Below are 27,953 nucleotides of genomic sequence, written 5' to 3'. Positions count from 1 at the left end.
TTTTAAAAATATTGGGGGTGGGAGGGAGGGGGGGAGGGAAGCGGCGGAGTCGGTGAGCGGCCCTGCCGTGTTTGCGTGGGTAACTTGCCCTTTTCGAGGAGAGGGAAACTGAGCCGTGGCTGAAAGCGTGCGCCTCGTTCCTCCGCCGGCTGCGCTTCCCAACGGCGGCCTAGGAGTAGCCCTAAGAAAGGAAGAATAATGGCAAATAAAATCTCCTCGTTCTGCAGAGTCACCTCTCCCTTAGTCTTCGTTGGAAACTCGCGTGAACTTCGGCGTTTAAATAGCGTTAGCCCCATTGTTAAGAGGGGGAGGGTGGAGATCGTGCCTTAGGAAAATATAATAACTTGTCTTGCAACTTTTAGCGTTTCCCGCTTTTGATGCGTGTTGCTCACCAGGTTTAGGGGTGTAAAGATAATCTTTCAACGCCTTTTTCTTTTTTTTTTTTTTCCTTTTTTGACCCAGAATTAAAATAGCCTGATGGTATGTGTTTCAAAGATTGTAGCTGCGCTTTATTTTAATAGATTGCAGTTATAGAAGATAGACACCCAGGAGATTTTGCCTTTCGCCATGGCTCAGTTTGGAGGACAGAAGAATCCCCCTTGGGCTACTCAGTTTACAGCCACTGCAGTATCTCAGCCAGGTCAGTTTACATATCACTTAATGTTTGAACCCTGACATCTAGTAGATTTGGAGATTCCATAGTTGGGTATGCAGCTAAGAGTGGCACCATGCTAACTAACTTATTTAAATTCTATTTAAATGGTTTTAGTTGGGAGTTTTTCACACAACAGAGATGTTAAAGATCATTGCCTAGTACTAGCTGTTGGGTTGGGTTTTTTTAAGGGGTGATAAGTCAAATCCCAGGTGAATTTTTATTGATTCTCTTGGTCAGTAAACAAGATACTAAGTTATTTATATCCAAAGATGTGTAAATCATATTACCTTTCATCACATTGCATTGCTCTAGATTAAATAATAATAGCACTAATAAGGCATTACAGGTTTTTTAAGTGCTGCCTGAGTTTCTTTTCCCGGGCAGTGTAAATCAACATTTACGAAGTATTTTGCCTTTACTAATATATCGGACATACTTCACATAGTGAAGAGGTCTCTGAAATCTGCTTCTTGGATGGGGAGGGGGTATATTTTTTTTTTTTATGCCAAGTTAGAACTCGAGGATCCCTGTAACTGAAGGTATCACCCTGATAATGATAGAGGGTTTCATTTGATTTAGCTAAGAAGCCTTATATAATCTCAGGCTAGTGTATTTTAAAACCTAGCTGGCTAGATTTTCATGTTTCATATTGGTTTGTAACAAAAGGTTTTGAAGCAAAAATGTGAAGCTCGCTGCGTGGTGAATTTTGGTGCTTCCATTTCCAGTCCTGGAATGCCTTCTTCTCTTTTTGAGTACAAAATGTTTCCTAAATATTGTAGTTTCATTGTCTGATGTGAAAATGGTTCAACAAAGCTGTGGTACTTTGAGGATTCAGGATGTCAAAATGTGAGAACAGGCAGTAACCTTTTTGAAGAGATGTCTTTCTGAAGAGTTCTCTGTTTTTTGCAGTTGTCCTTTGCATCTTGCTCTAGTTTGATATGCAGTTGAATCACATACCTCCTTTGTTAGTGGTTTTACATCTTGGAGCTTAGCAAAAGTTGGGAATGCCTGCTATTCTTTGGAGGTGCATGTCGGGAGGCCGGGAGGAGGGAGGGGAAGAAGGACAAATCTTTCTCCTGTCTCAGTTTCCTTTCCTGAAATGACTCCTCCATCTCCAGTTTTTCCTTTGGGCGCTGGTCTAATCTGAGTGCATATCCTTGGGGAACTCCACCTGCCCCTCCATGTGTTTCACAATACTTGGTCCCAGTGTGCCTTTTCCTTTTCCTCCATGCCCATTCCGTCCCACTGTCTACCTAAACTGTTGCTGTACCTAACCAGCTGCCTACAAGCAGTTGTTCACTGTTTCTCTGAATAGCTCACACTTCCCTTATCCAAATGGCACTACTTTCCTTCTGTAAGAAATTGCTTAACAGCTGGAAGGGTCAGCATTGGGAACGTGGGAGAGAAAAACTTTGCTTTTGGTTCTTGTGTCTGACTGGGTGATACCTTGGAGCGATCACTGGATGGCAGCATCTGGGCTGGAGTATTCTTGATAAGTTGGCTGATGTGACTGCTAGTGCATCAGAAATAGTGGTGGAAGACTGAGGGCCAGCTCCATGTCCTGTTTCAAAGGGAAAGCGGTGTAAAACCTGCTGAAGGGGAGGAGCTGGCAGCCATCTTAGACCTTGCTGAGCAAGGACCAGAAGGGGGCCCTGGAGAAGAGGTGGATGGAGCAAGGGCACTAGAAGCACACACCAACTTCTTATACATTTTCTTATTCCTATGACTCTGCGTTTGGTTAGCCTACTTCTGAGCCTCCTTAAATTAAATGAAGTGCAAAATTTAATTGGGGTAGGACTGGTGAGCATCAGTTGCTGTGAGAGATTTTTCACCTGCTTAATGAGGACAGTATCTCCAGGAATTTTTAGCTGTTCATCTGATCCAGCAGCACCCAACTCAAACATGAGAGCCATTAGAGACTAACATTTGGCTGCAATTTTGCCTTCTTCCTGTGCTAGTTCCACCTTCCTTCATGTTCCTAGTGTCCCTCTTCACACTGTAGTATCTTCTCTCCAGCCTCGCTTGAAGGCATTTAGCTCCTTGTGTGCAATCCTTTCCTATTCCTACTTAGCAATACACAATCGCCATGCCTGTGTCCTCTTTCTTCCCTGTCTGTACTACTGAATCCAGTCCTTGGGATTCTACTGCGCAGCTCCTGTGTTAGTACCTGTGTACATACTTGTTCCCCTGCTTTTTTTATTGGCAATTATTGTGATTTATAATGACTTGTAATGCAGAGCACAGGAAACTTCTTTTGCAAAGTATGCAGTGCTCTCTGGTACTGCTGAGAGCTGAATAACAGTGTTTACAGTTGAACTGCAGCTAAGTAGTCACCTTTCATGCACCTTTCAACGTGAAGCTGTGACTGTCCAGCTTGCCTGATGAAGAGAGATGCTGTCAGTGCTCAGGCGTGCTGACTAGCACGTGCTACTTCTCACCTGTGGCTGCTGCTCAAGAAGTTGTGCAGATCAGCTTACTCTTGTGAATCTCAGTGTTCATAAACTGATGTAAAAAAAATTACATTTACCAAATTTTTATATCTTTTCAGAGGATTGGCTGAAGTTGTTACATATATTTATGCATACCAGCTGTTTTTACCCAAGTGTCAGGTTCCTTCTCCAAAGCATCAAGGTGCTTGGGTATGGGGGAAAGGGATCTTGATTTTTACAACACAAGCAACATGGTATATAGATTTTTCCTAAGCTGTTGTCAAAAGTGGTGAGCGATGGTGTTATAAACCCAGCTTGATAATTGCAAAAAAGGTAATTTCAGGGTTGGTGTGGTTTTGTTCATTTGGTGGGTTTTGTTTTTTTCCTGTATTTCTGGCTTGGATGCTCTTTTGGCCATCCCTGGTGAAGAAGTAACTATATGAGTTAAGGCTCTTAATTATTAAGGTGTGACACTCTAAGGTAGTTGTGGAGTGAGATGCCATGTAATGAAGGGTTCCTGGGATCCCTTTGGGATAGCTTACTAATTACTGTCTGTGCCTGTGGTATTAGAAGAGATACGGGTAATCAGGTGCCAGCAAAGATCTATGTGTGAAGAGAGACTCCTGCCTGTAACACAGTGAAATTGTTTCTCTACTCCTTGTCTCATGGTTTTGTGCATCACATGACTAAAACCAGAATAAAGTCCCTGCTATGTTGGTTAAGCATTGTTAAAGCATAAATTAAATCATGCCTACTACAGGAAATTAAAGTTTAAAAAAATTAAAAATTATCAAATTCTTAGATAGCACAGATTGCTTTTTGCAAGTACTCTTTATACTTTTAACTTGCATAAAGATGTGCAAGTTCCTGAAATGCCTGCAAAGGAGAATCCCCTCCTATTCTCTCAGCTATTAATTTTTGACATGTCTTTGGTTTGTATCAAAGCGCTTGGCATGTGCTGTTTTCAGGGTTATGATTTCTGGTTGCACAGTGAAGCCTGTTTTTGTAGAACTGCAGTCAAGGGGAAGTCCTGGCTATGCTGCGTTTTGGCTGATTGGTGTCTTCATCTTTGCTATATCAAGACTTTATTGCATTAGAGTGAAGAACAGTGCACCTGATGAAAGAAAGCAAAAGCTCCTGAAGCTCAGTATCTTGTTATTACTGGTGGCCCTTATGAGGTGACTAAAGAAAAGCATAAGAATAGGACAAGCATGTAGCCTATCTCAGAGCCACTAAGAAATAGCAGCTGATGCACAATTCGCTGGCTTGCTGTGAACGGATGTCGTGTGATAAATACACTGAGCCTACTTTCTGTTGTGTGCCTGTCAAAAGGAATTTTTTTTTTTTTGGAGTTAAATTGTATGGTATTTGTATTGCAAGTGTGTTAAGTTTGAAGAAACTTAAAAACCTGAGGACCCAAACTCAATTTCTGACAACTGTGAAAAGTGTCCAAAGCCTAGATAGGGTACTCTTTTACTGTAATCCTAATAAAGCAATGTCACTTACCAAGGAGGTACATGTAGCAACATACTTTGAAGATGTTTCCCTAATCTTAAAGGGTCTCTGGAATTTAGAAGCAGCAAGAGGGACTACTAAATACTGTCATTTTGTTTGCTGCAACAGAAATTTCTGTTACCTAGAAAGGTGCTTGAGCTACAGCCTAGGATTCTTAATTTCTATCCAAGCCCTTTCAGATGGTTTTGCCAAGGCAAGGATCTCCATCACTGTACTTACAGAGATAATTACAAATGCCAAGAAGCTTTTGTTTGTCACTGCAGTTGCTTGTTGCCAATAATAATAATATGGCAGTTAGATGTCAATTCCACAGTCTGTGATCCATTCTCTCTTTTCTGTGTGATTTCCCCCCCCCCCCCCTTTTTTTTTTTAAACTAGTAATGCACACACAGTCACCTGTTTAAGCGGAGCCTGTTTGACTGAGATGAGTACACAGATGAAAGGTAGTCAAATTAAACTCCTGCAGTCTTTTGTCTTTGCCCTTTGTTAGTAAGTTGATCTGCAGTGTTGTAGATGACATGATACCCAGTTAATATTAAATGCTCATAAAGTGACAGTAGAGGTGGCAAGAAATCTCCCCCCCCTCCCTGGCCAAAATGGGATGAGAGTCTTAGGGTGGGCTGGGAATTGTTTGAGGTAGTAACAGGTTATGCTGGAAGGGAAATCGTCATAGTGGAAACTGAAGAGCTGAGTAACCCCAAGATCTGGTTTGGGGAGCAAGCATGTTAATATTTTTGTGGGTATCCTTGGTACAAAAAGTAGGAGAGAACTTGTGAAACTTGCTTGATGACGCTTTCCAACTCCATTCCCCTGTGTTGGAACAACATTAGAATAGAACATTAGACTGAATGACAGTCATTGACAGCATAGTCAAACATTCAAAGGTAATAGCATGAAGTTAATTTCTGCACTAATAGGAGTTTCTGCTCAGCACGTGGAAATAAGAGGAGAAAGATTAATACGTTGGTTATTTGCCTGGAGTGAGCCAGCAAAGTAACGCAGCCAAGAAAAGTGAAAGTTGTCCCAGGATGCAACAGAAAAGCATTTTCATTAGATTTAAAGGTCTTTTTAAGGTGTGTTATGTGAGGCATTGGTGAGGTTCCAGATGAGAGTGTGCTTCTGGATGGTCAACAATGGACATTCAAATTGGACTTGATGGACAAGCAGGAGGCAAGAGGATCAAGAGAATAGAGGGCCTGTCATGGGAGGAGCCTCAGATTTTGCTTGCTTGGCTTCTAAAGAAACCCAAATGTTGGAATTTTCCAGGGAAAAAATTAATGTAATACTGGAAGTACTGTAATTTTGCTGTACTATAGAATGCTTGATTTACTATTAAAATAGTATTACTTCCTGGAATGCTTAACGTGACAATATTTGATACAGATCATAGTGATGGTGATTGTTTTCACTGTTGCTTATATATTTCGTCCATGTTTCATTCCAAAATTGTAAGATGATCAGTGCCATCAACTTGTTTTCTGAAGATTGTAGTCTGCTGGAAAGAACAGCGTGGTAGAGAGGATTGCCTTATTCAGGATCTGCTGAGTTGGTTACAGCATTTTTGTGTATTCTATGATGATGATCACCAACTACAAGCAATCTCTTACTGCATCCCTGGGTCAGCAATGAAAGCTTCATTTTGGATCACTAAGAATAGTGTGGAGCACAAACTCTGCAGGAAGAATACTGTAAATCTGTTCTTCATTTAATTGTGCCTCTTTAATGGCTTTGGAAGAGAAAGGAACCCTGTTCAACTTGAATGTTCTTCAGTTCTGAAGATGGCTGGCTGACCTGTTTTTGCTGGCAATGTTTCCTTGCTGAGTTTCTCTGGTTTTATTTAAATATGTGGACTAGACTGATAGCTTGATGAAGTGATATTTGATCATGCAGCTTCAGATAACTTTTTTAAAAACTCCTGCTAAAGAAGGAGCAGCTTTTCAGATATGTTTGCAGTTCTTCACTCAGATTTGCATTGTGCAGGGCTCTTTGTCCCTAAAAGTTCCGTCCGTAAGGCTTAAGCATACCTTGTTCAGAAGTATCGCATGCATAAGAAGCATAGCATGTGGATAGCTGCTCCTAGTGATTTGTTTAATCTTCTGCAGGGAATTAAAAGCTGATAGGGCAATAAAATAAACTGATCTTTCCTTCCAGGCAGCTTGAGTCTGGGCAGTACAGACCCTTCCTAGTAAGAGCTGGAGAGAGCATGACTTGGTCCCTTTATACGTGGGGACCGATTAAACCCCCTGTTGTTATAAGGCTGTCCTTTCTCTACCAGCCCCCACATCTACAAAATTCAGCTTGCTTGGGGACAAAGGCAGCACTGAGTGAAGTGAAGCCTTGTGCTTTTTCAGAGGACATGTTCCATAAGCCTCCGTTTCATGGCTGCTCTTAAAGATTTCTCTTGCCCTCAGATAGAATGAAATATATTAATTAATTTATAGGACAGAGCAACAAGCTTCATCTGGCCCATCCAAAACCTGAAATAAGCTCAAGAAAGAATACAGCGTGTGTGTGTTGAGTGTGGGCGCAAATAGGGATGACAACTACTAGAGCTGTAAAATCACGAGCAACTTGAGAGAAGGAGGTTAAGTGGTCTCTGTGCCTCTGCTGTGGTGTACTATTTGTAAATGAGTTTAGAAGAGAAGCTAGTGAGGTGTGATCCTTTATCTTGCATTTTGGAATTGGATTTATCTACTTCACGAGCTTGACTCAGGAGTGAAGCATCACATACTGTGTCTAGTATTACTGTCAGAAACCTCAGCTGTTTAAAGTTGCTCTTAGTGCTTATTGTGTGTGTTCTCTTTTCAGCTGCTCTTGGTGTACAGCAGCCATCGCTGCTTGGAGCCTCTCCTACAATATACACCCAGCAGACGGCATTGGCAGCAGCAGGCCTAACTACACAAACACCAACGAACTATCAGCTCACTCAGACAGCTGCTTTACAGCAGCAGGCTGCAGCTGCAGCAGCTGCATTACAGCAGGTAAAGAAAAAGGAGCATTTGCTGTTGACTCTGAACTTTAACAATATTAAACAGTGGCTTGGTAGAGCTGTTCTTTCCAGAGAAAAGCAGAATGGGAAATGGTGAACATAACAGTATAAGCCTGTTTAAAAAAACAGTGGGATTTTTAGGTCTACAGCTGTCAATAGCTGTGTTAATCTGTGAAGGTGGGAATTTTGGCTATGGAGGTGCTGACTTTCAGCTATGGAAAGCCTTTTGGGAAAAGGAGTTTTGCAGCACCCAAACTGAGAATCTCAAGTTCCAAGTATCTTCCATCACTATATGTATCCTTACAGGCATTTTGCATGATTTCATACTGTGGACTATATACTGTATAAGTGTCAGGCTTAACGAAAATTGCTGATTTTAGCTATAAAGAGCACATCAGAGTTCACTGTAAAGGCTAAGAGTATTTGTTATGAACATAATATATGTTGATACTATTAGTTATGTTTTGTATTAGAATGGTTAAATGTGAATAGTTTCTATCTAAAACTTGCTTAGCAGATAACTTGTATTTGGTATTATTGGGGTAATAATACTTCCTGTTTATGAGATATTTTGCTTTTATCTGTTTCAGCAATATTCACAACCTCAGCAGACTCTCTATAGTGTACAGCAACAGGTTTGTCTGATTCTTACTGTGTACATCACAAATAACTTTAAAAATAATGTTGGTTGTGTGTCTTGTAGGATTTGTCTGCAAAATCATCCTCATATGGGAAGTTGATAAAGAAACTAAGTAACATATTTTTGTAGTGAAGGAGAGCTTGAAGCTCAAAAACTTGGAGAGATGTATCCAGAATGGAAGCCTGCCTTCCTTCATGCAAAAAGGAAATTTAAAAGTCACGTACTATTCCATGTGTACACGATTCCTGCTGAACTTTGCTCTAATCAGGGCCGTGTATTTTAACTGCTGGAAAGATGCTGTCCAAAAAAGTTCCCTTTTACATATGGTCTTTGAACTTAACAGGATTTTGAAAAAGAATAAAAGGACATGGAAATTACAGGCCTAAGCTTCTCCAGGTGCCAAAACTTTTTTTGGTACTGTTGTTAACTTTCAGTTACAAAACGCCCAGCATTTCTGCTTACTGAATAAACCTGGATTATGTAATCTTAAAATTAACCACGTGAGCACAATTTTATGCATGTGCAAACTGCTGAAATGACCAAACCCCAAAGGACTATTAACTGACTCAGATTAAGCAAAAACTCTTACTTGTAAAGAGGACATAAAATTGTACAATTTCCTTAAGCATATAAAATTAATTTATAACTTTATTTATTTTAAGTTGCAGCAACCTCAGCAGACCCTTTTAACTCAGGTTAGTTTGGTTTTATTGTTTGGTCCTCATCCCCAAACACAGATAATGCAAGAGTGCAAATTTGTGACGTCTTGGGTAGTTTAATATGTAAAATTAACTAATATGAATGGACGTTTTATTGGTACAGGTTTATTTTATCCAGATGTTAAAATATGCATAGCCTTGGTTTCAAAAATTAATAGCAACCACTTTTCCTTAATCTTGAAGGGAATATGTGTGTTGATTACCTTGTAATTTTTTTTTGTTGTTTGAACTTCAAATGTTCAGTTGTTTTGCAGTAAGTAACAAACTGGGAAAATCTTTCTCTCCTTTGAGAAGGAATTTAACTTTCTGTGTTAACAGTATTGCAGTAGGTATATAGAGAGGCTTAAAAAGAATCTTGCTGAGCTTGACAGGTTTCAAACATGCAACCATTTAAAACACTGTAAGTTGCTCTCGTTCTGTTTTCGCTTAACCTTTTAAAACAGGCTTTTAAAAAAAAGGTAAAAATAGCTTACTTAATTTTATTGTGTTACTGGGTTCTGCTTTTGTAAGAAGGCAAGCATGTGAATGTTGAGTTAGGGAAGGGTTTGTATTAGCTTCAACCTTTACTGACTTCTAACGCCAGGTTTGGGATATAAATGGAGAATAATCTCTTAGGTGCGTATTCCTAGCAAAGTTAGGAACTTATCTCCTCTTCAGGCCCACTGTATGGGTTACCTGTAGACAATAACGCGGTCTTCTTTTTTTTTTTTTTTTTTCTAGACAATATATGTATTTTGGGGAAGTTGACTTTTTAAAAAAAAATAAAAGGATAAATAAAGCCAGTCTTCATTCAAAGTAGAAAAAAAGTCATCTTAAAAAAACAGCCAAACAAAAAACAAAAACCCTACCACAAAACCAAACCAAAACAAAAACCTTCCACCTTCTGAAAATATCTATTCAGAATAATTGCTTTAGAGACATTTTAAACTCCTGTCTACATGGCTAAAGGAACTGTTCCTTGTAGGTATGTCAGCTGGTTATAAGATTTATAGTTTGCTTTATTTTGCTTACAGCCAGCGGTTGCACTGCCTACCAGTCTTAGCCTCTCTACTCCTCAACCGGCAGCCCAGATAACTGTTTCTTATCCAGCACCCCGGTCAAGTCAACAGCAAACCCAGCCACAAAAGCAGCGTGTCTTCACTGGGGTGGTTACTAAACTACATGATACATTTGGTTTTGTGGATGAAGATGTCTTTTTTCAACTTAGGTAAGATGTAAATACTTGCCTGCAGATGTACTCTCTGATACCCTCACTAAATAAAAAGTTTAGATTATTGCATTCTAATTCTGTGCCTCCACTGAGAGTGCCTGCAGTTAGTATGTTGTTTTCTGTCAACACAAAGTCAGATGGTCAGATAAGTTAATAGACACTAGATCTGAGTTCCTTTATGTGAATTTTTGAATTTTCTTAATGCAAAACCAAAAGCTGGGAGACTCAGAAGGTATTAAGCTCCTTATAATATGAAGTTGCAGAGTTTGTGGGTGTTTAAATGCATATAACTTGCTATATGCCTGTCTTAACTAAGTACTGTTTAGGGAACTTCTGCTTTTGGGCCAAAGACAGGAATTAAATTCCTGTGCATACTCCAAACTGAAGCAGATAGTACTTTCACTGAATTTGGGGGTAGATGCTCTTCCTGTAAGCTTTTTTTTAATTAACTTTGTCTACTTTCTCCCAACTTTAAATGTAACTTGCAAATGTAAAACTAGCTAAATAAGACTCTCACGATACATTTTCTGTAATGTTTGCAGTGCTGTTAAAGGAAAGACACCTCAGGTGGGTGACCGAGTTTTGGTAGAAGCTACTTACAATCCTAATATGCCATTCAAATGGAATGCACAAAGGATCCAGACACTTCCAAATCAGGTATATGGGGTTACCCAGTCTAACTTGTACTGACTGCTTCTGGTTTAAGCTCACTCACAACTCGTTTTCTCTTCTGCTGTTAGAACCAGACACAAGCTCAGCCATTACTGAAGACACCTCCGGCAGTTCTTCAGCCCATTGCACAGCAGACTGCATTCAGCGTTCAGGCACAGCCGCAGCCACAGTCCTTGTTGCAGGCACAGATATCAGCAGCTTCAATTACACCTTTGCTTCAGACACAACCTCAGCCATTACTGCAGCAGCCACAGCAAAAAGGTGCTCCTTCAGCACACAGAGTTTGTTGTGGTCCTTCTGGTGCTTAGTGTGTGATGATTATATTTTTGTTTGTCAGAAGACTGAAGTAATAGTTGAAATAATATGGCAAGGAACCTATAGAATTTTCAGTTTGAATATACGTCTTCCTGCAGCTATATGCAAGGCACATTGCCTGCAATAGCTCAAGAATCACATGGTTAGTGAAATCCCCATGGACTCCTGTTCATATTAAGATTTCACAAGCTGAAAGCAAATTCAATGTAATTTTTATTCTGACACTTGCACAGACAAGCTGGGGAGTTGAAAGTATTAATGGCAGTGTAGTTCTTCAGCATCTTCCAGAGTATTCAACAAGATCAGGTTTCACACAGTTGTATTGTTAAAACTATTATTTCTATATTTGTGTTTTATGTATTTCTGTTAGCCGAGTTGGCGTTTGAGAAAATAAACAGTGCCGAACCTGGCAAATCTAAAACAAAGGTTGTTGTGGGGTCACTTGAACTTTGAGTGGCTGAAGAATCAGTAATAGGATTGATAGATAATAAGATAAAATTAAGATTTGTGTTACCCACAGTAAAAGTAAGGGGAGAAGATCTTAAGCTATCACCTCAACAGAACTGTTTTGGATAAATGCTTATTACAATCTAATTAGTCATTCATTGGTGTTCAGTAGTGTTTGCTCCATTTACAATCAGCTGGGTAAATGTCTTGAGATGGCAAAAGTATGTGCAAAACAAATTACTTTTCCAAGAAAAGGCTTAGCTATTTACTGTGATAGCTTCTATGTGCTTAGATTATATTAGCTTCCATCTTAAGAAGATGGTTTTAAACCAGTTTCAGTTACTAGAGTCTCAGTTTGCATTAGTGAAGAAAAGCACAGGTCTCTTGAATTTCTTGGGGTGGGTATTAATAGATAGATTTATTTGACTCTAGAGTTAGTTTGGAAAATGTACACAAGTGAAACAACTGTAAAGCAGCAATGTTTGTAAAGGGTAGATAGTTGCCCCCTATTATGTATTGATCTTGTATATTTTTGTTTCAGGTGGTTTGTTACAGCCCCCTGTTCGTCTAGTTTCACAGCCTCAACCAGCTCGAAGATTAGACCCACCATCCAGATTTTCTGGGAGGAATGACAGAGGAGGAGACCCTATGCCAAACCGAAAAGATGACAGGAGGTATGTTGTAGAAGACTAGACTATAATCAAAGCATTCTGTAAAGACCTATCTTCAAACAGAGCTGAGCTGCTTGCTCCAGAGCGAGTCAGTGATAAATACAAGTGGCTTTACCATTAGGTATTGGTGAAGAGCTCTTGTCTATCTGAAATAAAGGAATTGCATAATCAGTCTCTCTTTACAAGAGACAGTGTACTGAAACAAACTGAGGAACTTCACCTCTTCTTTTGTGAGTCATCTCTGACAGGTCTAGCTTCTGTTGTGCTAGAAAGCTTTTTGTGTTACCAGCATGCAAAAATATTTGTATCTTGTATGCATTTTTTAAGTCGTGAGAGAGAACGAGAGAGACGTAGGTCCAGAGAAAGATCACCCCAGAGAAAACGCTCCAGAGAGAGATCACCTAGACGAGAGAGGGAGAGGTCACCTCGAAGACCGCGACGTGTTGTTCCTCGTTACACGGTTCAGTTTTCCAAGTTTTCATTGGACTGGTATGTTTATAGTGCCAGATGTTTACCTACATCTCACTTCATTGTGGGCACAGATTACTGTGAGCCACGTCAATGCACATGTGTGTAGCGAGTGTTAAATTATGATCTTAACTTCAAAGAAAGATCAAATATGTAATGGCTGAGAACTTTGTACGATAAACTGTTTCTAGGTTCTTTGTTATTTTTGAATGCTACTGAAAAATACCTTTATAACCCTGTTTAATAAATATTCCCTAAATGCAGACACCTTAATCGGAGGAGTGTTTAGTAGTTACTTGTTTTTAAACTTCAATCCAAGATACTCTAACTTAAATATATTGTTTTTTAAATTTTACGTGTATAGTTTTAAATACATAATGGTTGTATTTCCTGTTAATATACCTCTTAATTGTGTGCTTTATTAATGGTGCTTTTATTGCTGTATCTTTCAAATAATGTTGTTTATTTCAGCCGTAGCTGTGATATGATGGAGCTGAGGCGGCGTTACCAGAACTTGTATATTCCAAGCGATTTCTTTGATGCTCAGTTTACATGGGTGGATGCTTTTCCTATGTCTAGACCATTTCAGCTGGGAAACTACTGTAATTTCTACGTAATGCATAGAGAAGTAGATCCTATAGATAAAAATGCTGCTGTCCTTGATCCGCCTGATGCTGATCATCTGTACAGTGCAAAGGTTTGTATAGGTTTCCAGTATTATGACTATTCATTAGAAATCTTTTTTACCAATAAAGTGAAAAAGTGAGTATAACTGAACTGAAAATATTCTACAGTGATTTGAGCAAAATACAGAGTTTTAAGCTTTTTGGTAAAGAGCTAGTATGTAGAGCTAGAAGAATCATGACTGAAGTTCAGTTTGTTTTTCTGTTACTAGAGCTGTCCTAAGCCTTGTTTTTTCTGAGGTCTCTTCTATTCACTGCACCCAGTTGCACTGATCTGATTATAGGAAGTAGAGCCAGCTCCCACAAGATCTATGAGTGTATTTCTTAGGCAATTCATTCTGAGTAGTTAATGGAGCCCCCCCCCTTTTTTTTTTCCCAAGGGTCCTTTCTATGCTGTTTGTGCTCTTCTGTTTAGATATTTTCTTTTTTCTTTCATCTCAATATTTATTACTAAGTTGAAAGTAGATTGAGCATATTGGGATTATCTAAATGTATAAAAGACCTCAGTGTCAAAAAGTCTTCCTAAAACCTGTTCCATTTGAAAGCTCTTTCATTAAAATAGGTCTGAGATTTCTAGGTCAATCTGTTTAGAATTACTTCATGTTAAAGATGGGTTTAGAAACAAAACTCCCTTTAACCCCATATTTCTGAAAGACTTTACTTCTGTGTATAAAAACTTTGAAGCCTTGGCTCAAGTATCAGACATACTGATTTTTTCAGTCTATTGATGCAGAGCAAGAGCTCTCTTTCAGAAGGTTAAGCTTAAAAATATATTCAGTAATTGAGGAATAGCATCCCGTTTCATAATATTAACCTGTTTAGGATATAAGGCAACCTTGTTAGATTTGACTGAGCTAACGGGATGCTATGAGGATGCAGATAAATGTGTTGGTCAGTTCTCTTGTGATTGTGGCAAAATGGAAGGAAGTAGTCGGTTACTGAAACCAGAAATGTACTCGGTGTGCTTCTTGGTATGGGGTATTTGGCACGTAGTGATAACATGCAAAGCGTGTTGCTTTTATATGCTTTCAGTTTGTTTTTTTTAATAAGACCACATGTTGCATCCATATGGGACAGAGGGCAATTGGTCCTTGGCAGACATTTTAACATTCAGTTCTACAATTTTATTTTACCTTTACTTGTTCTGATTTTTTGGTGACATTAAGGAAAAAGTACTGGTATGTGTGTGTTTGCAAGTTGTGGTCATTGTTTACCAGTCATAGTGGGAGACCTTCACAAGACTGATCTGACTTACACAACAGGTGATGTTGATGGCTAGTCCTAGTATGGAAGATCTCTATCACAAGTCATGTGCTCTGGCTGAAGATCCCCAAGAACTTCGTGATGGATTTCAGCATCCTGCTAGACTTGTAAAGGTAAATATGCTTCAATGCCAGACACTTTTGGCAATAAAGGTTGGTTATAGAGCTTTTAAGTATTTGTTGATGAGGGAGAAGTTTGTAGGCAGCTAAACAATGGCTTCGTTTTTCCTCTGAGGAGACCTAGTTTATATGTCAATTCTTTTTCCAGTTTATAGGAGCTCCATCTTCACTGCTTTCATATTTACTGCTTTGTTCAACTTAGCTAAACAATAGACATTTGGAGAAACCTATATTAATTATATAATAATTAACTTCGTTAGCCTTTTTTTACAAGCACTTAGACTTTTTTTTAAGGAATCAGCTGTGAAGAGAATGCAAATGAAGCAACAGTTAAGTAACCATTGTATTAAGTGAAATTTAACTACTGTTAAACTGAACAACCTGTAAGTGCTGTGGTGTTTCAGGACAACACAGACTTGTTTTCCAATTGAACTCCATCGTCTTAAAGCAAATGGGAGGATTTGAATTTATAGATATCATGCTCTTGTGGTCTTATCTTTTGTAGCTTTGCTTTATCACTTTTGAGCAGGATCATCTATAAGTGTGTATTGGAATTAAGACACAAATTAGTATCTGTTTGTCTTTTGTGTTAGAAGGCTTTTAACTGCAAAGGAACAAGCCTATACCAATAAAGAAACTTGATGGAAAGTCTTGCCAACAAGAATGAGTGATGATGTTTTAAACCTATTCCATTTCTGAAATAATCTGTGGAAAAAAAACAACTGAACTCTTTCTTGACTGACTTTCATTTTCAGATTTCAAAATAATGTAACAGTTTACTCATGGATTTCAGTGTGTGTGCTATGAAATATTCTTTGCACTTTGGGAAAATGACTCTTTACCCCTAGCAGGGGAACATTCAGAAGACTCTTTCTGTCTAGTTTTTAGTGGGTATGAAAGGCAAAGATGAAGCTATGGCTATTGGAGGACACTGGTCCCCATCACTGGATGGACCTGATCCAGAAAAGGACCCTTCCGTGCTGATAAAGACGGCTATTCGCTGTTGCAAGGCTCTTACAGGGATTGACTTAAGTGTGTGCACACAATGGTAAGTACTGTACTGCAAAGCAAAGTACGCTGTAGAAATAATTGTCTGTTACCAGGAGTTTAAAAAAAAAGATGGAAAAACCTCTTTTTCTTTGTCGGCTGCTCTTGGTAGTGCAGGTAAACTACTCAAAGGATGTTCTGTTTTGTAATAAGCTTGATTGGTGCCAACTGTGCTGAATACTGCATTAAGAACTAATTAAAAATTCTGGATTTATTTTGACATGTTATGCTGTAATTTTTTAATGAATGCGTTGAAAATATTTTTCATTTTGTGCATAGCTGGAGAAGATCGTCAGGAGAACTTCATTTCATTGTTCTTTTGTTATAAATAAATAGCCGTTCGTTACATAGCCATATTTTCTCTTGAGTTTTTGTCCTGTGTTAACACTCATTGCAGTTTTACTAATAGCAGGAAAGTCTACTGTGTGCTAAATTTGAAGCGCTTCAGCAACTTTTATTTGCGCATTAAACCTATGTGTGCTAAAGAACAAGTTATAGAAACAGAACTTTGTTGGTTTTCCTACTTTTCAATTGTAATACCTTTTTACGAATGTGCCAAAAGAGAAAATATGGCTTCCATAATTTTTTTCTTTAGATAAACTTCAAGGTCTTGCAGCAAAGTTTCTTTACTTGATGTGCTACAAGTGATCTAGGCTCTTTAAAATGTATTGTAGAATTTTTTTTCCAACATGCTTCTTCCCTTGCAACAGGTACCGTTTTGCAGAGATTCGCTACCATCGCCCTGAGGAGACCCACAAGGGGCGTACAGTTCCAGCTCATGTGGAGACAGTGGTTTTATTTTTCCCGGATGTTTGGCATTGCCTTCCCACCCGCTCAGAGTGGGAAACCCTCTCCCGAGGATACAAGCAGCAGCTGGTCGAGAAGCTTCAGGGTGAACGCAAGGAGGCTGATGGAGAACAGGCACTGAACGCTAATCCCTTTTTCTATTTCTGCTTCTCACAGGCACAGGAACACAGGCACAAAATGCACACCACATACTACACAACATACATACATAGGAGGAACATAACTGGTAACAATGACTGGTAAACCAGCTTTCAGCAGTGTAGTGAATGTTGTTTTTTATTTTTATTTCAGCTAGTTCACTAACTTTAAATGTGTATGCTGATATCACAAATGGAATTAAATTGTGCTTATGATGCGCAGAAAATTTTTTATCGTAGACGTAGTTGCTGGAATCTGGGACCAGTTGTTGAGTGAGATGCAGTTTATGAATAGCTGTCTCTAAACATTTTGCCATTTTCTAAAATTTCCAAATTCTCTCTTGTGGCCAGTTCTAATTGCGATATTTGAAATTGAACAAACGCTAGTCTGAAACATCTGAATTTCAGGCCATGTGGCTGATCAACATCTTGGAATAAGGGAAGGTCTGACTGAACAAAGAGTAATTTGGGGGATTTAAAACCTGGGGGAAGATCACACACTGTGTGGTTAATGGAGACCAGCAGTGTCTGTGTAACCCCTATATTCTTTGTGGTGTTGCTTATCACCCTTTTGTGTTCCACAGATCTGGCTTGTATTGGCTGAGTGGCACTGTGATCATTTATAAAGTGGTAGAATGTGTGTGTGAACTTGTCTAAATAATAACTTTAGGAGAAGACTATCTGAAACAGTTGTGACCTTGCACAGATCAGCAACAGAATTTAAAAAATAAACTGAAATGCTTTCAAGCTTTCTGAATGATAATTTCTAAATTTTATTTGTCAGGACGAAGAGGAAAAGGATGATGGGGAAGCTAAAGAGATCTCTACACCTACGCACTGGTCTAAACTGGATCCAAAAACAATGAAGGTAACTAACACTTTTCTTAAAACTTGATTCCATTGTACATTTTCATTTTTAAGGCATGACCTGAAATATAGCATGTATATTCCCTTAACTGAGAGAAAAAAAAAGTCAGTAGTGTTTTATCTTCCTTGCTGATTTTATAGGTATTAGGTATGATATCACAGTTTGCAAGTGTGACTCCTGATTTTAGTAAGTGAATACAGCTAATTGAAACTATTCTGAACTTTGTACAATTAAAAGGGTATCACATATGATACATTAACTGGAAAATGAAAGTTCTGCAGTAATCTGGTGCTATCTGCTTGCATTAAAAAATGTGGGGTCTAAAATACTTTAATGTTAGTTTAAAAAGGCAATAATTATACAAAAATGTATGTCAGGAGACATCATAAAAAGTTTCCTCGAAAGGAATAATAGTAGTAAAATATTTTACTATAGTAAAATCCTTTCCCTGCCCCTCTGAAAAGTTCCTCAAAAAGGGATTCTTTGAGAACACAACTTTAAATGTAATATGTTTTATATATCAGTAAATATTAGTGTTTTTCAGTACAGATTTAAAAATACAGTTGACTTCAGTGCTCTTACTTAATTTTTACTTCACCTTTTCTGCTAATCAAATGTTTTGCAATGTCACTGGTTGATACCACTTACAGAGCTTTTATTTACCAGGTAAATGACCTTCGCAAAGAATTAGAAAGTCGAACCCTTAGCTCTAAAGGACTGAAATCTCAGTTGATAGCTCGACTGACAAAGCAGCTGAAAGTAGAGGAACAAAAAGAAGAGCAAAAGGAGCTAGAGAAGTCTGAGAAAGAAGAGGAAGAGGAGGAGGATAGGAAATCTGAAGATGACAAAGAGGTTAGGTTTTGGACATACTTGGTTTAAGTCTTATTAAATATACATAAAATATTATCTATAAAATATGTATAATTAAATAAGTATAAGAAGTACAGGAATATGCCTAGCTGTGTTGGAATTCTGTAGTTCTCGGATGACTGTACTGGGAACTCTTGCTGTAACTTGAGCTGCTGAATCGGAACGAAATCTTGGCAAGTTTGAATTTTTTTATATCAGCAAATTCAGCTGAAATGTGCAACTGCACTAAGGGTGTCTGAATTAATGTCAGACCTTAAATGTAAGGAAAAATAAATCCCAGGCTCCTGAGAAAAACTATGCTTGAGAACAGGTGAATACACTTAACAAGATCTTAACTTCTTAAACTTACGTGAAAAGCAGCTGCTTAGTTGGATTGGCTTTTAGTAGCGTACAAGCCGTAGGGAGTTGTGGAAATGGGAGGAGGGCAGGTTCTGGTCCATAAAAGGTTATAGCTTTCAAACAGTCCAGTTTCTTCACATGGCTAATGGTTTGCTTAGGCTTTTTTTCCCTTATTATGAAGCTTTAATTTTTGCTTTTGGATAAACTTCCTGCGTATTGAAGTTTCTCAGTTTTGCGGTTGGTACTTGGTCTGTTCTGCTATTTCACAAGGATAAACAACATCTGTGCAATAAGGCAAAAGCTCATCCACAGAAAAGGGACATAAATGTCTGGAGAATGTATTGTGTGTTAGTTACTTTTAAACCTTCCTTTTTGTGTACTGCCTGCTAACCAGTATGGGATGATTTGAAATTTTATATATCTGTGTAAACCCTGTTGAGGGAGCAAAGGCCATGTGCTTGCTAATTCTGTCAGCTGCTGCCTTTTCCCAGAGCTTGGATGGGCTTCAGCTATCCTGGGGTTTCTTGCCACAGCTTTCTAAGATCAGGGGAGGGAACTTTGATTGTGCTTCCTTTTTTAAAAATCACAAGCTCTGCTGTGACTTTTTTTCCGTACTCATAACACTACAGTATTTCTCTCTTGGCAATCAGTAAGCTCCTTGGTATTTTTCCTTTTTTTACCTTTTGTTTGATTTGCATCAGCTGTATCTAGAGAGATTGCATTTCCCATAATCAAAAGAGCTGAGTAAATTGTCATCTGATAATTGTTAAAGCTGTGTTGGGTATCTTTGGGAGGATGATGTATGAAGCCTTTACTCTTCCTGTATAAGGAATAAGACAGCTTACTGTACTGTACAGCTCTGAAAACACCCCTAAACAAACAAAAGGCCCCCTCAGGAGCACTGACTAGCTAGCATACCTATGCTAGCTTGCATACCATTTCTTGAAGTGAACTAGCCTGAGTCCTTGCAGTGTTGAATAAACGTACTGTGGTTAGCACCGTAAGATAGTTGGAAGGTGCTCGTTGCTCTGTGGGCTAAACAACACTGCATGTCCTGCTTTGTGTTGCTCAAGTTTCCAGTTGTCTTAGGCAAGTGTTGGCAGTGGACAGAGTACGCATTCTGGAAATTCTAGTCTGTGACTTCTGTCTGTCTTCTGTGTTGCATTCAGCAGCTTGGGCTTCCCTTTGCTTTCTTCAAAGCAGTGAGTCCTAAAAACTAATACATAGGCTGAAACTTCAGTCTTGGAATATGCTGTATGTTATTTTTTTGCCTCTTTTTAGGAAGAGGAAAGAAAACGTCAAGAAGAAATGGAACGTCAGCGGCGGGAGAGACGATATATCTTACCTGATGAACCAGCAATCATTGTACATCCTAATTGGGCAGCAAAGAGTGGGAAGTTTGACTGTAGCATTATGTCTCTTAGTGTTCTTCTGGACTATAGATTAGAAGATAATAAAGAACATTCCTTTGAGGTAATTTAGCTATACTACTTAGCCATTTGTGTTTCTTTTTAATTCTGTCTGATACCTGCAGTATACTTAAATTGTTAGATGTTTATGATAGCATGGCAAAATAAAACTTAAATAAGTTAGCTTCTTTGTGCAATACCTAGAAAAAGCTGTCCAGTCTTTGGTATGTGGTTTACAATAGCAGTATAGTCAGGCACTGTATGATATTCAGAAGAAATGCGCTGGTTTTCAGATATGGAACTGAGTTTATAATTTATACAGCTAGTCTAGGTCTAAAACTACTGCAGTACAGGAAAGAAGCATTTCTAAAAGTTGTTTAAGGTTTCTATATTCAAAGCAGACAGTAAAATCTGACACTATATAAAATTCTGACATGGTGAAAGTTGTAAAGTTAGCACCTCATAGCTGTTTAATTATAAGTGTATAAATTTTTAATATGTATTTTAAATTTTTTTTTCAGTTCTTTTTTCATTCTTCTTTATGTGCAGGTATCATTGTTTGCAGAACTCTTCAATGAAATGCTTCAGAGAGATTTTGGTGTCAGAATTTACAAAGCACTGATTTCTCTCCCAGAGAGGGAGGACAAAAAAGACAAAAAAAGCAAAAAAGATGAGAGAAAAGAAAAAAAGGAAGAAAAAGATGATGAAACAGATGATCCGAAACCTAAGAGGAGAAAATCTGGAGATGATAAAGACAAAAAAGAAGATAGAGACGAAAAGAAGGTCTGCAGATAGCTCATACGAAGTACTGTCCTGTCTGGAACAATACTAAACTGTTTCTATTTGAATTTTACTTTATTGCTTTTGAGAGCTCAGGTCTTGTAGTGTTAGTTAATTGATTTGACTCGATTTGTTTAAATATGCTTCAGTCATATTCAGTAATTTAAAAATTCACAGGTGTATTGGGGTATTTTAACATTCAGCTTGATCATGTAGATTTGTATTTGTTTTTTAAAGTGACTAAATATAAAAATACGCAAATTTTGAGGGAATGGTAGTGAGGCTTTTTTTTCCTGGTTTTTAGTTCTGACTGGATAAATGTTTACGAACTTTTGTTACAGAGGGAAGATAAAAGGAAAGATGATTCTAAAGATGAAGAAGAAACTGAAGATGACAATAATCAAGAAGAATATGATCCAATGGAGGCAGAAGATGCTGAAGACGAAGATGAAGGTATCTTGAATTATGAATTTTGTGGCTTTCATTTTTTTTTTTTTACTGCCACTGAATATGTTCTTTCAAGCTGGAGAATGCACTGGAACTAGACAATTTAAAATTGCGTTATTAGACTAATTTTATTTTAGTAATTCTGACCAGATCTATTTAAAATGTAAGTGCCTTTATGCTAGGCATTGTATGAACATAGTTGATATAAACTAGCTGTGGTACTCAAAGTAAGGCATGCATATAGAAGTGGTTTTATTTTTTTCAGAATGCAGACCACTCGCAACTCCCATTGAAGTCAGTAGGAGATGTGAGTATTCAGCACCTCTGAAAAACCAAGCCACTTTTAAGTGCCTAACTTCCTATTCCTCAGTTCTGAAATGTCATTCTGTTTTTATTAGGCCAGAATGTAGTGTGGGGTGCTCTCTACCTGATGTTATGAGGAGTTGATTTCTGTTTGGGTGGAGTTGTGTTTGCCTGAAGAAATGGGGAAAGGGGCTGGGGAACTTTTCCTGTCTCCAGGGAGCAGCAGTAGCCGTCTTTCCCTGCTTAGAGATTCAGAAAGGTCTAAGACATGGTGTATGCTTTTTGGTTTGTACTTCTTTGTTTTTTTGTCCTTTTGTGGAGAGTTTTTGCTAGAGATGTGGGTTTGAACTGCTTAGATATGGCAGTCCCAGTCTTTTCAGTTGTATTTTGGCAGAGTACTGCACCAGCCTTAAAAAATTGGTGCTAATCTGTGGTTTCCAAAATAACTCTTACTTGCTTATAATCTGGCTGTGAGAGTGCCCTGGGCTTGTCTGTTCTGTACAAGTGCTGCTACTTCCCATAATCTGTCCTTGTGCCATTCCCAGTCAGAGTTGCTGAGAACAAACCAACATGCCATGGAGGTGCAGGAGAAAGCTATAGCTTCTCAGAAACGTGTTGACAAAATTAGACAAGTGTTCTGATACATAGTTTTTTCCAAAGTTTTCCTCACAAGAAAGGTGAGCTTAAAGCTGAACTTGGCACGTGATTCTCTGACCAAAGACTTGCACATAAGGTACAGAGCTGCATGCCATAATCCATCCCTGCAGTTGTCATATTCCTCTTTCTCTCTTGATTTTGGATTTAGTTTTACTGTACTGTCTACCTTTAAAAAAACAAAAAAAAACCAAAAAAACCCCAAAACTGCAGTTTGTAATTCACTTCTAATAAGCAATGTGATTTGTAACTTCTTGGAGAATCTAAGTCATAGGATCAGTAATATCTCACTCAGACATGAGTATAAACACATGCTTTTGATTATATAGTTAATATGGTTTTTATGATTATAAAATACTTGAGAGTAAATAGTACTGATTTTGTCCTAATAGGAATAACCATAGCTGAATGCAGACTCTGCCAAGCCTCATTAGGGAGAATTGTGGTAATTTTCTGCACCACTTAAATAGATGGTGATGTTGGCGGAACTCATTTTGGCCTAGTTAGCGTTTGTTTCGGCTCTTCTATCCTGTGTGTGTGAAAGAAACACAGGGTTAAAAAATGACAAATGGCTTATGTTAAAATAAGACCAGAGAAAATAAAAATGTAACAGGACTTGCTTAAATGCCATTTGGGTTTTCTATTATTTTTCAGGGAAATACATTAATTTCAGATATTTGGGGGTTTATGTGAACTTTTAAAATTAACATATGTATTTTGAGATAATGGTTATAGAATCGTTTGCTGTGGATATGTTGAATTTTCTTTCTATTTTACAGACCGGGATGAAGAGGAAATGAACAAACGAGAGGACAGAAGAGAGGGAAATAGGCATTGTAAAGAGAGGTCGTCTAAAGATAAAGTAATTAACACCTTTCTTAACAACTACATACAACCTTGTTAGAGGTGTCCTACTTAGAGCTTAACTTTATTTTTATTGTAAGACTATTTGAACTCCTTGATTCCTTCAGCACTTCTGAGCTGAAACATTAAGTGTTTAGAAGTTAGGGAACATGTGGCAGCTTTGGGTAGGGTGCTTACAACCTACTTTCACTTACATTTTAAAGTTTGTTGGGTGAAAGCTGTTGGAAAACTTTCTTAGATACTGCTCTGTCTGAAGGATGTGAGGACTGATGCTTTATATGCATATAAGAAGCAGCAGATGTGATTATTTTATGCATTATTTTCAACTGCTGTATTCTTACTAAGAAAAGCGGAAGCTTAGCTTGATTGATAAACTGGCATAAAACAAGTTTCTGATTCTTTTTTATTTTTTTCTAAAGGAAAAATAGGAGATGTTGGAATAATGGGAAAACAGTGCAGAATTGCTGTAGCTGTGAGAGCTGGATGCTTATTCATTACATGTTTATAGGGATTTCACTTTGAAAACAGCTGTTCAGTAAAATATATAATTGAGAGAAGGGATGTTTACTATTACTTGTTTAATTGGGTTAATTCTTCAAATTTTGTGACAAACTAGCATGAACAAAAGGAAAGTGTGTCTACCAGATGTTACTGTGCATTGTGCTGTAATTCTTTTAAATATTTGAGAGATTACTTATTCTAAGTAGCTAGCTTGTATTATATTTGAGCTCAGTAGGTGAATGCTAGTTATATTAATCGCCTGACTGAAAATAACGATAAAATGAACAGAGGAAAGCTTTTGTTAACTGAAAAGTTACATGTTTTTAGTAGATGATGGGAAAATGGTATTTTAACTTCCTAATGATCCTGTGAATGAATCTTCTGTAGGAGAAAGACAAGACGCAGATGGTAACTGTTAATAGGGATCTTCTGATGGCCTTTGTTTATTTTGATCAAAGTCATTGTGGATATCTTCTGGAGAAAGACATGGAGGAGATACTATACACTCTTGGACTACACCTGTCACGTGCTCAGGTTTTGTATAGTAATAGAAATCTCTTTGAAAATATTACAGGAATGCTGTAAGTGTAGAGTATATATATGGAAGTATAGTTTAGCTTCTAAAGGCTGTTGCTTACATACTTGATCCCTGATTTTTATGTAGCCACTTCATATTTACAAAGAAATACTAGTTTAATCTTTTGTAAATTGTCTTGGAATGAAAAGATGAAGTTTGCAGCTCTTAATATGCCCATATTGTATGTGTAGCTTTTGTCTCAATAGTCTTTTGGGTTTTTTTTCCCCTAGCTTGTTTTCATTTTAAGCCCCAGTATGTTAAAAGTTCAAAAAGCTGTGCAATTTCTCTAAGTTTTCCAAGTTAAAACATTCTTGTTTAGGTAATACAATGTCTGCATATTAAGTAACACTGTATTTCTTTCTGTGGCTGTGTTTTAGGTCAAGAAGCTACTTAATAAAGTAGTGCTTAGAGAATCTTGCTTTTACAGAAGACTAACAGATACTTCTAAAGATGAAGAAAACCAAGAAGAGTCTGAAGAGCTACAGGAAGATATGTTAGGTGGTATTACTTTTTTTTTTTAATGCCACAAACTTCCAGAGAATTGTTTCTGTGAAAATAATAGTGAGAGTTTGGAGATACTTGCTTTCTTGCAGAAACTAATTCAGGTCTGCATGGAACCTGCCAGTTTGGAAAAGTAAATCTTGGGCAGTTCATAAATTGCAGTATTTCTGGCTTCCAACACACCTTGTTGCATCTATAGGATAAATCTTAATATCTTGGAACAGGAAGGAGGACAGAGGTTAATGTTGAATATTGATGAACAACATTTCTCATTCACAGCAGTTTTGCGGTGAGGAGGATCAGTGCTGTAGGTAGTAGAACAGAGCCTGATTTTTGAAGATAGATTACTGCAGAAAGGAGGCATAGAAGAATGTCATGAAAGAGCATGCTCCTTTTTTGGTGGGGGAGGCGTAATTGGGGTAATGAGGGAGGAGAGAAATGTGAGGCATAGACCAGCAAACTTGAATCTGTATTTATTCTATTAGGAATTTGTTCTTCTAAGAAGTTTTTGAGGTTGGTCACTAGAACTGAAAAATGACAGAATGATTATTTCTTAATGCTACTTAATCTAATACAGGAAACAGATTACTGTTACCATCACCTACTATAAAGCAAGAATCAAAAGCCATAGAAGAAAATGTTGGCCTCATTGTGTACAATGGAGCTATGGTGGATGTTGGGAGCCTTTTACAGAAGCTGGAGAAGAGTGAAAGAGTGCGGGCAGAGATAGAACAAAAGCTTCAGTTACTAGAAGAAAAAACAGGTGGGACATTATTTGAAGGTGGTACTTATATGGATGCAAGACACTAAGACTTTTTAAGTAGATGAACCAATTTGAGTATATTTGTGATCTAAATTCCTTAGCTATTTGTTTACCATAAACTTATATTTTCTATTTCCCAAGCCCTTTGAACTTGCACACCATCTATTGTTGAGTACTGTTGGCACCATTCTGAAATGCTTTTATCTTTTTTATTCAAGCTGAATGTAAGACTTCCAAGTGTAGTCAGAATTCAGTGTTATCAAATGGTAATGCAATGCAGTTTTTAATGTTCTTTAAAAATTAGTAGTTACGGTGTTGGCATGTAAATGGACTATTAAGATGCAAAGTACAGAGCATTGGAAGTGACTGACTTTTTTTTTTTTTTCTTCCCCCTAAGATGAGGATGAAAAGACCATACTACAACTGGAGAATTCTAACAAAAGTCTGTCTACAGAGCTTAAAGAAGTGAAAAAGGACCTTGGCCAACTGCAAGAAAATTTGAAGATCTCGGATGATAAAAATTTGCAATTTGAGGGTCAGCTGAATAAGACAATCAAAAATTTAGCTACTGTTATGGATGAAATACAGAGTGTTCTTAAACAGGTTAGAATTGTTTAATTCCATTTTTTATTGTATGCAAGCTTCCTGTAGACTAAATTATCAGAACAAAAACTTGAGAATAAAAAAGAATTTTCACATTAATTCAGGGCAGTAGTATCTTAACATACATATATATATATATATATATATATATAAAAGATGCTCAATGCGATACTGATTACTTAAAGACAACAAATAAAATGTATTTTTTCTAAGCTTGAAACACATGTTCTTGACTTAAATATTTTTTAAAATCTATAAATATCAATGTAAATCTCAAACCATCTTAATGTTTTCCTGTCCTGACCTTGTCCACCGTAACAGTCAAATCTGCTCTTCCATTTGATGAGTTAGGAGTAATTTTTCAAGGCAGAATTGAAGTATTTCAATTTATGTGGGTGTATTTCAGTAACATGAGTTTTAAGCAAACTGCATAATGCTCCAGAGCATTTCTATCACTGTACAGAAAGATACTTGCATATTCCCTAGGAATGCTGAGGGGGGTCTGTTAAGTAAGGCTGAATAGAAGTAGGTTATGAAGGCTACTGAGTGGCAAACTGGTACTATGAGGGAGCCTTGCTTCTGCTTCTATCTACATTTATTTTGAAGCTCTAAAACCAAAACCACACGCACACAAAAAACCCTAGAAAACTTGACAAATGTTAGAACTTTTTTCCCCCCGTGTAGGATACAAGTGATGCATCATATAAGTTACTGTAGCTTATTAAACTGGCAGTACCTTGCAGCTGTCTGTCACCAGTATCATTATGCAGTCCTGTGCTTCACTAATGTTGTAGACCTGCTACTCCACCTGAACTGGCAGCTGAAGGCACCGCATAATGCTCTTTTGCCATGCTCTTAGCTCAGTTAAATAGCCTTGCTCATTTCTGTCTGGTTATTTTTGAGATAAAAATGTCTTCTAAGCCTAGTGTTTTCTGATGGCTCTGGACAATATAAGTATTTTATTTTAGAACTATTATGGTAAATGATAATCCTAATTTAATGGATTTTGCAAGAATTTTCTACTTGCTCTTTCAAAAAAAAAACCAACCCAAACCAAAACAAAAAACTCAACAACCCCAAACCTTTAGACTATGAAGTCGGGCTTTTGGGGATGTTTTTTGTGCTTCTCTTCAGAAGTGCTTAAGTCACATTTAATTTCTGCCCCCTCAATTTTTCAGGAAGATCCTGGAAATATGAATTGGTTATAACGAACTGATACCTTACTCAGTTTAACATGGTATTTAAAGTTGCTATCAAACTGTATCTTTGTCTCATGCTGCTTTACAGTTCACATGAGAAATAGCACTTCTAGAATTCATGTTATCCTCTCCCTTTTTTCTTTTAAAGGATATTGTGAAGAACGAAGATAAAGATCAGAAATCCAAAGAAAATGGAGCAAACGTATGATAAAACTGCTGCTGTTTAGAAGAATAATGTTACATAATGTAATATAAATCATGATACCAGAATGTATGGGAAGTGATGCATGTTTGATTTTAGTAGTATAAATATCTTAGTTCCAAAAGATGTATAAAGTTTTATGAATGTGAGTGTCTGCTTCTGAAGATTGCTTGTAATTCTTAGCATTCAATTTGAGACACTCCTTGAGTGAAAATAATTTTGCATTGCAAAATGTTTTAGGATGAACTTTGTTATAGTTTTAACCCTAATAAAGTTCATCAACGTAA

General features: G+C 37.6%; 1 protein-coding gene across 6 annotated transcripts; it reads left to right on the top strand.

Moving 5' to 3' along the window:
• Positions 1–519: 519 nt before the first annotated feature.
• On the top strand, positions 520–27,953 carry CCAR1 (cell division cycle and apoptosis regulator 1). Of its 6 annotated transcripts, none has more exons than XM_010579955.1 (25): positions 520–640; positions 7,408–7,580; positions 8,179–8,223; positions 8,897–8,923; positions 9,961–10,154; positions 10,700–10,814; positions 10,898–11,090; positions 12,133–12,265; positions 12,590–12,751; positions 13,202–13,427; positions 14,676–14,789; positions 15,677–15,843; positions 16,553–16,763; positions 17,571–17,654; positions 18,321–18,506; positions 20,145–20,336; positions 20,822–21,055; positions 21,394–21,505; positions 21,765–21,806; positions 23,236–23,318; positions 24,209–24,355; positions 24,776–24,896; positions 25,477–25,662; positions 26,060–26,265; positions 27,613–27,953. In XM_010579955.1, exons 1-25 carry the CDS (start codon positions 568–570, stop codon positions 27,670–27,672), a joined length of 3,486 nt encoding a protein of 1,161 aa, XP_010578257.1. In that variant the 5' UTR covers positions 520–567; the 3' UTR covers positions 27,673–27,953. The 6 variants fall into 6 exon arrangements, with proteins under 6 accessions (XP_010578257.1, XP_010578256.1, XP_010578258.1 ...); XM_010579954.1 differs by having other exon boundaries at positions 8,891–8,923; XM_010579956.1 differs by lacking the exon at positions 8,897–8,923.

Source organism: Haliaeetus leucocephalus, unplaced genomic scaffold, assembly GCF_000737465.1.
Source record: "Haliaeetus leucocephalus isolate CR32 unplaced genomic scaffold, Haliaeetus_leucocephalus-4.0 Scaffold687, whole genome shotgun sequence".
In the NCBI taxonomy this organism is placed as follows: domain Eukaryota; kingdom Metazoa; phylum Chordata; class Aves; order Accipitriformes; family Accipitridae; genus Haliaeetus; species Haliaeetus leucocephalus.
This window is presented reverse-complemented; position numbering and strand designations above follow the sequence as displayed.